Source organism: Mobula birostris, chromosome 10, assembly GCF_030028105.1.
Source record: "Mobula birostris isolate sMobBir1 chromosome 10, sMobBir1.hap1, whole genome shotgun sequence".
NCBI classification, from domain to species: domain Eukaryota; kingdom Metazoa; phylum Chordata; class Chondrichthyes; order Myliobatiformes; family Myliobatidae; genus Mobula; species Mobula birostris.
The window spans coordinates 16,007,971-16,023,346 of NC_092379.1; the positions used below are offsets into that span (position 1 = coordinate 16,007,971).

General features: G+C 41.4%; 1 protein-coding gene across 5 annotated transcripts in view; it reads left to right on the forward strand.

Annotated features, from left to right (window-relative positions):
• The window catches only part of LOC140203840 (ryanodine receptor 1-like), a 575,532-nt gene that overhangs the window by 233,057 nt on the left and 327,099 nt on the right, over positions 1 to 15,376 (forward strand). For all 5 annotated transcript variants that reach the window (XM_072269965.1, XM_072269967.1, XM_072269966.1 and 2 more), the window contains exons 40-41: positions 5,916 to 6,030; positions 8,053 to 8,185. In XM_072269965.1, coding sequence (XP_072126066.1) covers positions 5,916 to 6,030; positions 8,053 to 8,185 — 248 coding nt within the window. The remainder of the gene's footprint in view (positions 1 to 5,915; positions 6,031 to 8,052; positions 8,186 to 15,376) is intronic.

Consider the following 15,376-nt stretch of genomic DNA (forward strand, 5'->3'; position numbering starts at 1 on the left):
GAAAATCCAAAGAGATTGTGTTTATATTAAGGCTGAAAGTGTGACTAGACAGAGTAGGGCCTCTTAAAGACCTAGGGGACACCTTTGAGTGGAGCCAGAGGAAATGGACAAGATTCTTAGTATTTATATTTCTCCTCTGTTTTTATCCAAAACACTGTGGGGGGCTTGAGATGAAATTGTGGGAGCCCAGGCTGAGATACTTGCCTCCTTGTTAGCCCCAGGTGGGGTACTGGTAGACAGGAGGTTAGCAAATGTTGAACCTTTAAGAAGGATGACCAAGAAAAATCTGGGAATTTTAGGCCATTAAGTATAACATTTATGGTAGGTAAGTTACCTAAAAGGATTTTGGGAGATAAGATACATGTGTATCTAGAAATACTTGGGCTAGTAGGGGTAGACAGTGCGGCTTTGTGCATGAAAGATCATGTCTTATGAACATGGTTGAAGTTTTTGATGATATGAACAAGAAAATTGATGAAGGCAGAATGGTAGACATGGTTGATATAGACCAGTAAGCCTTTAAGGTTCCAAATTGTAGGCTGCCCTGGAAGGTAGGATGGTGTGGAATACGAGGAAGCTGGCTAAGTGGATATAGAATAGGCTTGATGGTAGAAAGCAGAGGGTAATGATAGAAAGTTGCTGCTAGGACTGCAGGCCTACGAGCAGTGGTCCACCTCAGGGGATTGGTGCTGGGCCCATTGTTCTTTGTCATCTATATCAATGATTAAATTAGATTATAGATTATTGAGGACACGCAGTCCTCTTTTATTGTCATTTAGTAATGCATGCATTAAGAAATCATACAATATTGCTCCAGTGTGATATCACAAAACACAGGACAGACCGAGACTGAAAAACTAACAAAACCGCATAATTATAACGTATAGTTACAACAGTGCAACAATACCATAACTTGATGAAGAACAGGCCATAGCACAGTAAAAAAGTTCAAAGTCTCTCGAAAGTCCCACATCTCACGCAGACGGGAGAAGGAAGTAAACTCTCCCTGCCATGCCCGACCACAGTCCGACTCTGAGTTGTCCGAAAACTTCGAGCTCCGATCAGCCCTCCAACACCGAGTACCGAGTGCCATCTCTGCCGAACGCTTCGACGAACATGATTAATAAGTTTGCAGATGACACTAAAATACAGGGTACAGTGGACAATGAAGAAATTTAACAAAAATTTAAGGGGGATCTTGATCAACTGAGCATGTGGTTGAGGAATGGCAAAGGCAGTGTTGCATTTTAAAGTCAAATCCAGGTAGAAATTTTACAATGAAGGGCAGGGCCCTGTGAGTGTTATAGAACAGAGAGGGACCTTGGTACATGATTTACTGAAAGTGGAGTCACAGGTAGATAGGATGGTGAAGAAGGCTTTTACCACACTGCTCTTCATAAGTCAGGGCATTGAGTATAAAAGTTGGGAGGTTGTGTGCAGTTATATGAGGTGAGGCCACACTTGGAGTATTATGTTCAGCTTTGGTCTCTCTGCTATAGGAAGTAAGTTATTAAACTAGTAAGAGTGCAGAAAAAAATGTAAGGATGTTTAGACAGACTAGGACTTTATTCCTTAGAGTGTAGGGGACTGAGAGGTGATCTTATAGAGGTGTATAAAATCATGAGAAGCATAGATATGGTGAATGTGCCCACTTTTTCCCCCAGAGTTAAGTTATCAAGAACTTGAGGGCGTAGATTTATTAGAAACTTGAGGAGCTACATTTTTACACAAAAGGCTGTATGTATATGGAATGAGCGGCCAGATGAGGTGGTTGATGCAGGTACAGGCAGGTACACAGAAAGGAAAAGTTTAAGTGGCTGATGGGCTAAATGCTGGCAAATGGGACCGGCTTAGATGGGGGATCTTGGTCAGGAAGGACCAGTTGAGCTGAAGGGTCTGTTTCTGTGCTGTTATGGGTCCAAATCATTTTAGCCAGAGGGTCATGGATCTATGGAATTCGTTGTTTAGCCAGAGGATCGTGGATCTATGGAATTCGTTGCCACATACAGCTGTGGAGGCCCGATCATTGAGGGTGTTTAAGGAGGAGATTGATAGGTATCTAATTAGTCAGGGTATCAAAGGATATGGGGAAAAAGCCAGAAATTGGAACTAGATGGGAGAATAGTATAGCTCATGGTGGAGCAGACTCAATGGGCCGAATGGCCTACTTCTGCTCCTTTGTCTTGTGATCTTGTGAACTCTGACTCTACCCTTTTTATGATGTATATTGATCTCCATATGATCGCTAACTAAGACCTCTGATCCCTCCTCCTTATCTTCCTGTGTTAGGTCTTGTTTTCCAGCTCTCGCTTTCTACTAACAGAATGACAGTCTGTTATCTGGTTGGCTATCGGGCAAAGAAAAGTGGTAAAGGTGTCCCACTGTTAACTTTGAGGGGATTTCCTGGGACGCTTTAATGTCACCTTTATAGAACTCCTTCTCAGTGAACCTACCTCCCTACCCCTCTGCTCCCTCCCTGTAAATATCCAGAAGAACCTTTCACATGTCAACACTCACAACACGCTGGAGGAACTCAGCAGGTCGGGCAGCATCCATGGAAAAGATTGGTCGACGTTTCGGGCCGGAACCCTTCGTCAGGACTGTAGAGGGAAGGGGCAGAGGCCCTATAAAGAGGGTGGGGGGAGGGTGGGAAGGAGAAGGCTGGTAGGTTCCAGGTGAAAAACCAGTAAGGGGAAAGATAAAGGGGTGGGGGAGGGGAGGCAGGGAGGTGATAGGCAGGAAAGGTGAAGAAAGAATAGGGGAAAACACAATGGGTAGTAGAAGGAGGCAGAACCAAGAGGGAGGAGGTAGGCAGCTGGAGGAGGGGGCAGAGTGACATAGGGATGGGGAAGGGAGGGGGAGGGAATTACCGGAAGTTGGAGAATTCTATGTTCATACCAAGGGGCTGGAGACTACCCAGACGGTATATGAGGTGTTGCTCCTCCAACCTGAGTTTAGCCTCATCATGGCAGTAGAGGAGGCCATGTATGGACATATCTGAATGGGAGTGGGAAGCAGAGTTGAAGTGGGTGGCTACTGGGAGATCCTGTCTGTTTTGGCAGACGGAGTGGAGGTGCTCAACGAAGCGGTCCACCAATCTGCGTCGGGTTTCACCAATGCAGAGGAGGCCGCACCGGGAGCACCAGATGCTTTCACATGTCATAACCACCGCAGAAGGAAGCAGTAGTTGGCGGTCACCTTGTACTGTCTTTTTCATGCAGACCATAGCTTTGAAACAGCTGATCCAATACTACATTAAATGATATGACAGAATCTAGAGTTTTTGAGGAGCCAAGGAAGAGACGTTTTGGTCTCTGTTCCAGATGAACAGTTCTGGTTTTGATCTGAATCTAAGTCTTGATTCTGTTGTATTCTATTAAAATTAATTTACTTTTTATTTCTTTCTGAAATCCATGGCATGGTAAGGAGTCAGAGATAATACAGCACACAGAAAGGCCTTGTGGCCACCATGTCCATACCTACCAAGTACCCATTTATCCAGATCCCACTTACCAGCAGTTGGTGTGTAGAGCTTTATGCCTTGGTGGTTTAAAAACTCTTTTGTATCCATTTTCAGTGATATACCTGCCTTCACCACTTACTTCTCAGACAATGTGCTCCAGATTGTAGCCCCCTCTGGATGAAAAATATTTTCTTCAGAGTCCTCTTACTCCTCACCTTAATCCATATCCCCTGTTTATTGATATTCCTGTTAAGGAACATCGAACAGTAATGCACAGGACAGGCCCGTCAGCCCATGATTTAGTGACAAACTAATTAAATCAATAGTTAATTAACCCTTTGACCATATCATTCTTTTTTTCTGCATATTCATGTAAGTAAGTCTCTTAAATACTCCCATGCTTTCTTCCTCTACCACTGACCCTGGCAGTGCCAGGCTTTTAAAATTCTGTGTGAAAAAACATGCTGCTTCACACATCTTCTTTGTACTTTGCCCCTGTCACTTTAAATACATGCCTTTAGGGCTAGATATTTCCGTCCTGAGGAAAAAGATACTGGCTGTCTATTTTATAATTTTATATAATAGAATGTAATTTTACAAACTCTCCTCAGCCTCTACTGCTTCAGAGAAAACAACTCCCATTTGTCCAACCTCTCCTCACAGCACGTCCTCCAAACTAGGCAACATCATGCTAAATCTACTCCGCTCTTCCTTCCTACAAAGGGACGACTAGAGTTGATTGCAATACCCCAGAAACTGCTTGATCAGAGTTTTATAAAGCTGCAACATAACAACACCCTTCCTCTTGGACTCAACACCTTGATTAATTTTACAGAATTACTTACCTGGATCCCAAGATCCTTCCGTTCATCAATATTATTAAAGGCCTTGCTATCACTTTACATTTGAATTCCAAAGTGTAATAATTTACAATTGGCTGGATTCATTCCATTTGCCATCTCTCTGTCCATATCTGCAATTGACCTATATCATGCTGTATCCTTTGACAATCGTCTGAGCAATCCACAACACCAATAATCTTTGTATCATCTGGCTCATTCTTTTTCATTCTACTCATTTACAGTGGTCCCAGTACCCCTTAATAACACCCCTAGTCATAGCCTTCCATCCAGAAAAGACCCATCTGCCACTACCTTCTGTATTCTATAGGTAAGCCAGTTTTTGATCCACTGAGACAAGTCGCCTGCTATGATAAGATATTTCCTACTATATATCCTATTTAGACCCTTCATAATTTTGTACTATACCACAAACAGCACTCTCCCCCCGCCACCCACCAGCGTCCTATGTTCCAAGGAAATCAAACACAACCTTCCAAGTCTTTCCTCATAACTGAATGGTTCCATCCCAGGCAACGTCCTGATAAATCTCCTCCACACCCTCTGTAATGTGATCATATCCTTCCTATAGTGTGGTGACCAATGTTTTGATATGAAAACAGACCATTAAGCCTGTGCTCAATCACTTTAATCATACACTAATCCCATTTTTATTCTCCTGGCTTTCCCACCATCTTCCCAAATTTTCCCTCTTGCCTCCACACTAAGGGTAATTTACAGTACCAAATTAACCTAACAACCTGCACACGTTTGAGATGTGGAGGGAGACCGGGGGGTGCGGAGGAAACCCAGGCAATCACAGGGAGAATGTGCAAACTCCACCTCAACAGCACTCGAGGTCACGATCAAGTTCAGGCCATTGGAGCTGTAAGGCAGCATCTACCAGTTGCCTAGGTGGATAGTTTTGTGCAAGGAATTTATTTATGGCGACTAGAGGCAGATTACAGCTATTTTCTGTACCTCAGCACTTCAGTTGTGGAGTCTTCCCATGGATTTAATTTTTTTCCTTGTAATAAAACAGATTTTTTAGGACACCAAGTTAAAGGATCTTATACCTGATTCTATTTCCTGTTGATACCCAGAATCTGCTAAATCAACTAACTGAAAATGATCGTAAAATGCAGCCCAAAAATTCAGTTAATTGAAGTCATTCACCAAAATCAAGGCCAAGGAAAGCATCGCCATAAGAAGAATTTTAACCCTGGTGAAACCGTTATCACTGAGAATGGGCTTCAACTAACTAGTAATAAACTGGTCGGTGGCTTAGTGGCATCAGCACTGGCCTTCGAGGTGAATGGTGCTGGGTTCAAATTCAGCTGGCTCCTTGCACACTTTCTATCCGTCAGGCTAGCAACTCAGCCTCATGAAAAAAGGGAAAATGCTAAAAAAAATGGCACAGGCACGGACAGGCATGACAGCAACTCGAAATAGCTTTTATATTACAATTAAAATAAGGTTATGAATTTGACAATAGAGTGATACTATCCAATAAATCAATGTTTAAAATATGCTGTGATACTAATATTGTAATATTAGTACATTCTTACAAAAGCTAAATGAAAAGATATATAAGCATTTTCATTGTTTTCCAGAAACATCATGAACAATAAAGTCTTCTATCAGCATCCAAACTTGATGCGTGCTCTAGGCATGCACGAAACTGTTATGGAAGTAATGGTGAACGTGTTGGGTGGTGGTGACACCAAGGTAATTGTGTGTTTTTAACCTGAGTTCTGAACTGAATTGCATATTATTTTAGAAGCTGAGTCAGTTGCTTTATATCTCATTCATGTTTTGTCATATTTCATAGCATTCAATGATAAGAATATATGAATAAATACATTCAGTGGCCAGTTTATTATTTACGTTTATAATGAGTGTATGTTTGGTGTCTTTTGCTGCTATAGCCCATCCACCTTAAAGTTCAATCTGTTATGCATTCAAAGATGCTCTTCCGCACACCATTGTTGTAGCATTCGGTTATTTGAGTTATTGTCGCCTTCTTGTCAACTTGAACCAGCCTGGCCATTCTCCTCTCTCGTTAATAAGGCTTCTTCGTCCACAGAATTGCCACTCACTGGATGTTTTTTGTTTGTTTTTCATGCCATGCTCTGTAAACTCCAGAGACTGTTGTGCATGAAAATCCCAGGAGATCAGCAGTTTGGTCTGAGTAATAACTGAACCTTGTGACAATGTCCACCTGCTTTTATGTGTTGAGTTGCTCCCACATGATTGGCTGATTTGACGTTTACATTAATGAGCAGGTGTTCCTAATGAAGTGGCCACTGAGTGTAAATAGAATTGATCTTTCTATAGAGCACAGCAATGAGTTCCATTCAGAGCCATTCCAGGCTCTGACTTCTAATCGTGTCAGTTTATTTCCTCTCTGCCATTCAATTTCCTTTCATATTGATTGATCTTCTAAGGTCGGCTGGTGGCACAGTGAGATCAGCACTGGGCTCGAGAACGGAGGTTCCCGAGTTCGATCCAGTGACAGACGGCTCCCGAGCACGCTCTCCATCTGTGCCGGGTTGATGTCGAGCTCGCTACTCGACCTCGTAAAAAAAAAACACTTCCACCTCCAGTTTAAACTCTCATGCGGAATATTGTGGAGGATCAAATACTGTACCCAAAACCCAAAAACTAGTAGGCCATGGGTTCTGGACCAAGATTTTTTTCTTTTGCCTTCTAGTTACATCTCTTAAAACTTTAAATTCTCGAATCAGCTAATTAAAACAGCTTTTCTAACCTAATCTGAACATGCTATAAATCTTGCAGATTTCTATCTTTTTATTTAAAAGGGAAAAAATATTGTATGTAGTTTTTCCAACTTCTGTAACCTGGTAAAAATTGTTCATTCATGGAATCATTCTGGTAAACCTCAATTGGATATCATCCTTCCTAAAATGTGTTGACCAGAATTAAACATAGTACACTGTCTGGCCTAACCAGAACTTTATAAAGGTTCAGAATAGCACAGCAGAACATGGAACAGTACAGCACAGGAATGGACACTCTGGTACTAGGTATTGTGCAGAACTAATGAGACTAGTAATTAAATGCCCTTTCATGTGTCTAGCTAATACCCTACTAAATGTCTCTATTGCCTCCACTACCACTCATGACAGCACGTGCCAGTCATCCACCACTCTCTGAGTTTAAAGCAGTTCTCTTTGAACTTACCACTCACCTTAAATGCATGTCCTCTATTGGGAAAATGGTCCTAGCTGTCTACTCTGATTATGTCTTGCATGTCCATATGAAAGTCTCTTCTTAACCATCAGCGTTCCAGAAGAAACAACCCAAGTTTGTCCAGTTTCTCCTTATAACCTGTGCCCTCAAATCCAGGCAGCATCCTGGTCAACATCTTCTGCACCAATTCTGAATCCAAATGGTCAAATCGGCATCCATTTTAATTTTCTGAGTGAACATATGATTAGGGGCCTTGATAAACATGTCACTAAAATCCACGTGGATAAAATCTACACCTCCACCTCCCTGAAAAACTTCAAGTTTGTAAGATGTGTTGCCCTGCACAAAATCACGCTGAATGTCCCTAATTACATCATGATTTTCGAAATGTTCATGAATCCTATCCCTAAGAATCCTCTCTAGTAGCTTCCCTACCATCGTTGGGTTTTGATTTTCCTTATGACTTCAAGAGCAGGAATGGACTTTTTTTTACAGTAATAAATGTTCATTATAGTTCCATTGTCCTATTTTTTATAGGAGATACGGTTCCCCAGAATGGTGACAAACTGCTGCCGATTCTTGTGCTATTTCTGTCGCATCAGTCGTCAAAATCAAAGAGCCATGTTTGATCATTTAAGCTACCTCTTGGATAACAGCGGCATTGGACTGGGTAAGAGAATCTTTAACTCACATTTCCTGAGTTAAGTTCAACTCTTAAATGAAGATACTTCATTTAAAAACTAGTTTAACACTAACGTTTAGAAATTTAGGTATTTTGTACTGCTTTCTTTCATCCTGTTGGATAACTTAGTATTACAATGAATAAATACCACCAGACTAGACTTGCCCGGGCATCATCCCTGAAGAAGATGGCAGAGTTTGTTATTGAAACTTTGGTTACAATTGATACCTGTACCCAGCTTGAATCCTGAGAAGAGCTTGTTAATTATTTACACCAGGAAAGCCCTAGATCCTGTTTTATTATTACAAATTTTGATTGTCACTTGATCGATGACTGACACGTAAGATACTTACTGTTTTTGTGGCATACTGGAACTTCCATATATGTTTTACCTTGAATGAATCCATTTTGCTATCACACTCTCTGATTGTCAATTTGCAGCCTTATAGAATCTGTCTAAAATGGCCTATGGAGACTGTTTAATTCAATTAATTGCATTTCCTGAAACATGTCTTGACTTCAACTTTCATATTCCTTGATGACCGTGACTAGTTGAAATATGGCATTAGATCAAAGGGAGAGTTTTGGTATTCACAGCTTTAGTTAGGTACAAAGTCTGCCGTGGACTCGTAAAATATGGCAGCTAAGGTGGCCTTCCCCAGTTAAATTTTGACTAATGAAGATACTAAATTGATGAAATTATATGCCATTCTGTTTCTAATGTCACAGAGAACATTTTGGGAATTGCAGAAATGAACAGCAGTTGCCATATTCTCTGCCATTGCAACTTGCAAATTCTATAAAATCCTGGTTAAACTATACTTGGAGTCCTGTGTCCGGTTCTGGTTGCCTCATTGTAGGAAGGATGTGGAAGCTTTAAAGAGCGTGCAGAGGAAATTTAACAGGATGCTTCCGGCACTAGAGAGCATGTCTTATGAGGGCGTTGAGTGAGTTAGGGCTTTTGTCTTTCAATCGAAGGAAGATGAGACTACTCTCTCACTGCAGCAGTTGGAGGTTCCCGCCTGCTTCAAAAGGGCAACAATCATACCAGTACGCAAGAAGATCAGGGTGAGCTGGTTCAATGACTATTGCCCAGTTGCACTCGCATCTACTGTGATGAAGTGATTTGAGAAGCAATACTCACAACACGCTGGAGGAACTCAGCATATAAAGAAGGTAGGGCCTCTGCCCTTCCCCTTTTCAGTCCTGATGAAGGGTTCCGGCCTGAAACGTTGACTGATCGTTTCCACGGATACTGCCTGACCTGCTGAATTCCTCCAGCGTGTTGTGAGTGTTGCTTTGACCCCAGCATCTGCAGAGTATTTTGTGTTTATGAAGTGATTTGAGAAGTTTGTCACAGCCAGGAACAACTCCTGATTAAGCAAAGAACTGGACTTGCTGCAATTTGCCTATTGTCACAATAGGTCTACAGTAGTTGCAATCTCACTGGCTCTCCACTCGACTTTGAATCGCCAACAATTGTAATACCTAGCAACACACACACAAAATGTGTGTGTTGCTTGAATTTCCAGCATCTGCAGATTTTCTTGTGTTTGCGATTGTAATATCTAGGTCAAGTTGCTGTTTATTGATTACAGCTCAGCATTCAACACCATTATACCCTAAGTATGAATTAGCAAGTTCCAAAACCAGGGCCTCTATACCTCCTCCTGCAACTGGATCCTTGACTTGCTCATCGAGAGTCATTGCAGATCAGAAATAACATCTTCTCCTTTGTGGTAAACCATATATATATGTTGTAACTGGGTTGCCTGTCTGGACATGCCCCTCTGCTGACTGCCCCTGTGGCTCCTCCCACAGACCCCTGAATAAAGGCGACTGGACCTTGGCTCCTCCTCTCAGTCAAGGGGCAGACATTCAGCATGGTGGAGGTCACATTTTACTGCAAATAAAAGCCTTTCAGTATTTTCTCTACTTCCAGTCTTTTGGAGTTATTGATGGTGCATTATCCTTGCTAACAATCAACGCTGGTGGGTGCGCCTTAGCCCACTGCTCTGTTTTCTCTACACTGACAACTGAATGGCTAGGCATGGCTCAAAACAGCATCTATAAATTTGGTAATAACACAACTATCGTTGGCAGAATTTCAGATGGTGATCAACTGGATGAGTCAACAACAACAACCTTGCACTCAATGTAAGGGCAAGGAATTGATTGTGGACTTCAGGAAGGGGAAGTGGAGGGGATACACACCAGTCCTCATCAAGGGATCATCAGTGGAAAGGGTGAGCAGTTTCAAGTTCCTGGGTGTCAACATCTCTGAAGATGTATTCTGGGCCCAACATATTGATACAATTACAAAGAAGGCTGTTGCAAGGACGTGGCTGGGGACAAACCCAAGTGCAGGACACAGGCGCTGAGGCAAAGTCATGAGGCGTTAGCACCGCTGCGAACAGGGAACCGGTATCCAGCAGAGTCTTTACACAGAGACTAGGGTCATGTAGAGTATCCAGGAAACAATGCGGAACTTTTAGAACTGACAGTTCTCAGGAATCAGGTTTACTCACACTAGAGTCGACCATCGAACTGGCAGCTCCTTGTTGTGATCACAGGGTCTTTATCTTGCATTTCCTGTATTGCAGTAACTGCTGCTGCAAAACAACAAGTTTCATGGCATATGCCAGTAATATTAAACGTGATTCTGATTCTGAGGTGACTTGATAAGGTAGATGTACAAGATGATAAGAGGCACAGATTGAATAGATAGCTAGAGACTTTTTCCTCAGTGTGGAAATAGCTAATTCAAGGGGATAATTTTCAGGTGATGGGAGGAAAGTATAGGGGAGATGTCAGAGTTAAGTATTTTTTTCCCCCATAGTGTGTGGAACACCCTGCTAGGGTTGGTTGTGGAGGCAGATACATTAGGGGCATTTAAGAGACTCTTTGCAAGGCACATGGATGATAGAAAAGTGGAGTGCTATTTAGGAGGGAAGGGTTATATTGATCTTAGAGTAGGTTAAAAGGTTGGCGTAACAACATAGGCCAAAGGGTTTATACCGTACTATAATTTTGTATCTTTCAGGAAAAGAATCTCTCCACTGAGCTAACAAGTTTATTATCATGGGAATTCATACCTAGGATATAAATGTGAAGAAAATTAGTTTTTTACAGTAGCAGCACAGTACATTAGAAACGTGATTAGCATAAATTACATAAAATACTATAATTTAACTCATGCAAAACTTACATGAGAAAGTAAACAAAAGTAATAAAACAACATTAGTAAAAGTTGAGAAAAATATAGTCCAAATTAGAATTAGAATGTTGTTTGTGATTAGAATTTGGCTTTTTCAGGTTGCTTCAAGAACTTGATGATCATGTAGAAGAAACTGTTGTTGAACCTTGAGGTGTGGGTCTTCTAGCCTCCTGATGGCAGCTGTGCGAAGAGGGCACCACCTGAATGGTGGTGGTCCTTAATGATGGATGTTGCCTTCCAGAGATATCACCTCTTGTAGATGTTCTTGATTGTGGAGAGACCTGTACCTGTGATAGATCCAGCTAAGTCCACGACTCTGTAGACGATTGTTTTCTTGTGCATTGGAGTTTCCACACCACGCAGCGATGCCTCCAGTCAGAATGCTTTCTGCTGTACACTTGTAGAGGTTTGTTGGAATCTTCAGTGAAGTAGAGGTGGTGCTGGAGGTGCAACTTCTTCATAGTTGTGTCTATGTGCTGGGCCAAGGACCCTCCAAAATATTAATACCCAGCAACCTGAAGCTGCTCACTCTTTTCACTGCAGACCCTTCAATGAGGACTGCTGCTAGTTGACTTGATTCCCCCTTTCTAGTTCTTTGGTTTTGCCGACATTGAGTGCAAGCTTGTTGTTATGACACCACTCAACCGGCTGATCTGTTTTACTCGTGTATCCCTCCTTGTTAACATTTATAATTGTCCAACCATAGCGGTGTCATCAGTGAATTTGCAGATAATGTTGGAGCTCTGCTTAGCCACAGTCATATGTTTAAAGAGAGTGTGGGGGAGGGGAAAGCAAAGCACAAAGCCCTAAGGTGCTCTGTGCCTGCTGTATCGTTTTAACAGCCTTTCTCATCATCCACAACTCCACAATTTTTATAATCAGAACACCTAGATTTTATCTTAAACATATATGCCTACTACAAACAACAGGGGATGTAGCACTAAACTTTGCAGAATACCTTTAGTAACAGACCTTCAGTCAGAAGAATTCTGCTCCACTACTACCTCTATCTTTCAGACCAAGTCAGTTTTGTATCCAATGTAATAGTTGTCCATGGATCCTATATGCCTTAATCTTCTGGACCTGTTTACCAAGAGCAACCTTGCAAATCCTTTTCTAAAGTCTCCGTAGACAACATCCACTGCCCTATGGTCGTCTATTATCTCCATCACCTCAAAAAACTCAATCAAGCTAAACTAATAGTCCATGCATTCCCAAAACGCAAGTAAATCCATCATTAAGGACCTCCATCACTCAGGACATGCCCTCTTCTTACTGCTACCATCAGAGGGGTGATACAAGAGCCTAAAGGCACACACACCCAACAATTCAGGAACAGCCACTTCCCCTCTGCCATCCGATTTCTGAGTGGACATTGAACCTATGGACACTACCTCACTGCTTTTTTTTTCCTCTTTTTGCACTAATTTAGCCTTTTTAATATATACTTACTGTAGATTACAGTTTTATTATTAATGCATTGCAGTATACTGCTGCTGCATAATAACAAATTCCACAACATATGTCAGTGATATTAAACCCAAGTCTGATCCTGATCCTGTCCCCAAGAATCTTCCCCAATAATTGTCATACTATTGACTTACGGTTCACCATCTTATAATTTCTGGACTATCCCTATTGTCCTTAAAGGAATAACGTTAGCCTACTCTCTAGTGGTCTTACTTGGGACTGAAGAGTGCAAAGGTCATTGTCAAGGGCTCAGCCGTATCCTGGTGATCCATAAAGTATCCTGGGGATCCACAAGGTATCCTGGACAGAATCCATAAGGTCCTGGGAAATTCTCCAATTTAATGTTTTTCAAAACGCTACTTTTTCTTCCCACAAAAGTTTGTGCAATCCAAGATAATCAAAAGCTGTTGAGGTTGGTTTACTTCCAGTTTTCATGATGGATATTTGAAGGCCTTTTGTTAGATTAATTCATTATGATAAAGGATATGTCCAGTTGAGAAAAAATTTGGCATGATCAGGTTAGATAGCGAAGAAATTTCAGGAACAAAAGAAATGGTACTCTTAAGCTTGCTGTCACAAGAAAGGCAACTAGTTGTACGTCAGTTTTGCAATAGTCTTTATTATAAAGGTGAACAATGGGAGATTTTCCAGCAGGTTCATGTTGTGTTCACTGCTAATATGCAACTTTTATAAGCAGAAATGATTTAAAAAGAAATCACTCCTAAATTGTGCATAAGATTATACCTTCTTTAAAATTGTGGTTTTTCAAAATTAAAACCTAAATTGCATTCTCTTTCAAAAATTGAAAGCAACACACAGATAAAATATATATATATATAGCCAAAAATTAAAGTCAAATTCTGAAGAATATATAGAACCAATTAAACAAGGAGGCTACAGTATAAGAAGCAATGCTTTAAAATAATCTCTTGACTCACAGAGAGATGCATCATGGAAACAAGCCCTTCAGCCCACTGATTCTGTGCCAACCATCAACCACAAAATTAACATTGATCCCAAACACGAGGAAATCTGCAGATGCTGGAATTTCAAGCAACACACATAAAAATTGCTGGTGAGCGCAGCAGGCCAGGCAGCATCTCTAGGAAGAGGTACAGTTGACGTTTTGGGCCGAGATCTCTTACTAGCTGTTCTTTCAGTTAGTCCTGACGAAGGGTCTTGGCCCAAAATGTCGACTGTACCTCTTCCTAGAGATGCTGCCTGGCCTGCTGCATTCACCAGCAACTTTTATGTGTTATGCTTAACGTTGATCCCATTTTTATTTTCCCCACATTTTCAACTATCTCAGATTCTACAGCTTTGAAGCAATTTACAACAGCCAATTATCTTATAATCTTTGACTTTGGAATACACACCCAGTAGAAACCCACGTGATCGCAGGTAGGACATGCAAGTATCACTCTGAGAGTAGCCGAAGTCAGGATTGAACTCGCGTTTCTGGCACTGCAAGGAAGTAGCTCTACTAGATGTGCCACTGTCCTGTCCCAAACAATTTATGAAGAGTTAGTATTACAATTTTAGAATGTTTGTTAAAGTTGATTGTTACCAGAACGTAACAGAAGTGACGCCTCGTACTTACACAAGTTGACTGTGGCTTCAAATTAATATTTTTATTAATTTAATTTATTTTTGTAGCAGGCTCAAGGCATTTTGGTCATCTTTATTTAGAAATGGCAGAAAGGATTTATATCAGCCTGATTTATCAGAGGTCATTGTGGTGACTGAGAGGGGTATGTCCTTTATTTTCAGTAAGTGTGGCCTAGAGGTCACCCTTGAAGTGCTTCAGCCTGAGGATCCTACAGCAGGATGCTGGCAACAGCAGAGCTGTTAAAGATATGTTCAGAGAGGAAAAAGGTGTGGTCCAGGTCAAGCACAATCCAACCCAAAGTAAAAAAGACTTTCCCTTGTAACTGATAAATATTTTAGCAGAAACAATTTCAACCCATGAACAACTGCTGGATAAATTGAAATACATATTAAGTCAAAAAAAAACAAGTAATTAAATTTGTGCCAAGTAATTAAATTCATGCCAGGGACTGATTTTAAACAGGTAGCTCTTAAGTCTCAACTTTGCCACAGTTCAGCAAAATCCTTAAAGCAGGGGTCCCCAACCTTTTTTGCACCGTGGACCGGTTTAATATTGACGATATTCTTGCGGACCGGCCAACTGGGGGTTGGGGGGGTGTCCAAGTAGGGTTAAACTCACCTCAACATGTCTTTTACAGTTAGGGTTGCCAACTTTCTCACTCCCTAATAAGGGACAAAAGCAGCAGTCAAATCCCAGGACACTTTATCCCAGAAAAGACTACCATGACCATGAAGCCTTGCATGGGCACCTGTGTACACATGCATGACATGTGCATGTGATGTGCGCGTACGTGCTGATTTTTTTCCCCCTCCACAAATCGGTTTTGCCTTCATCTTCCCAACTATACTGTACATACATTATTTCTACTTTATATTGGCCATGT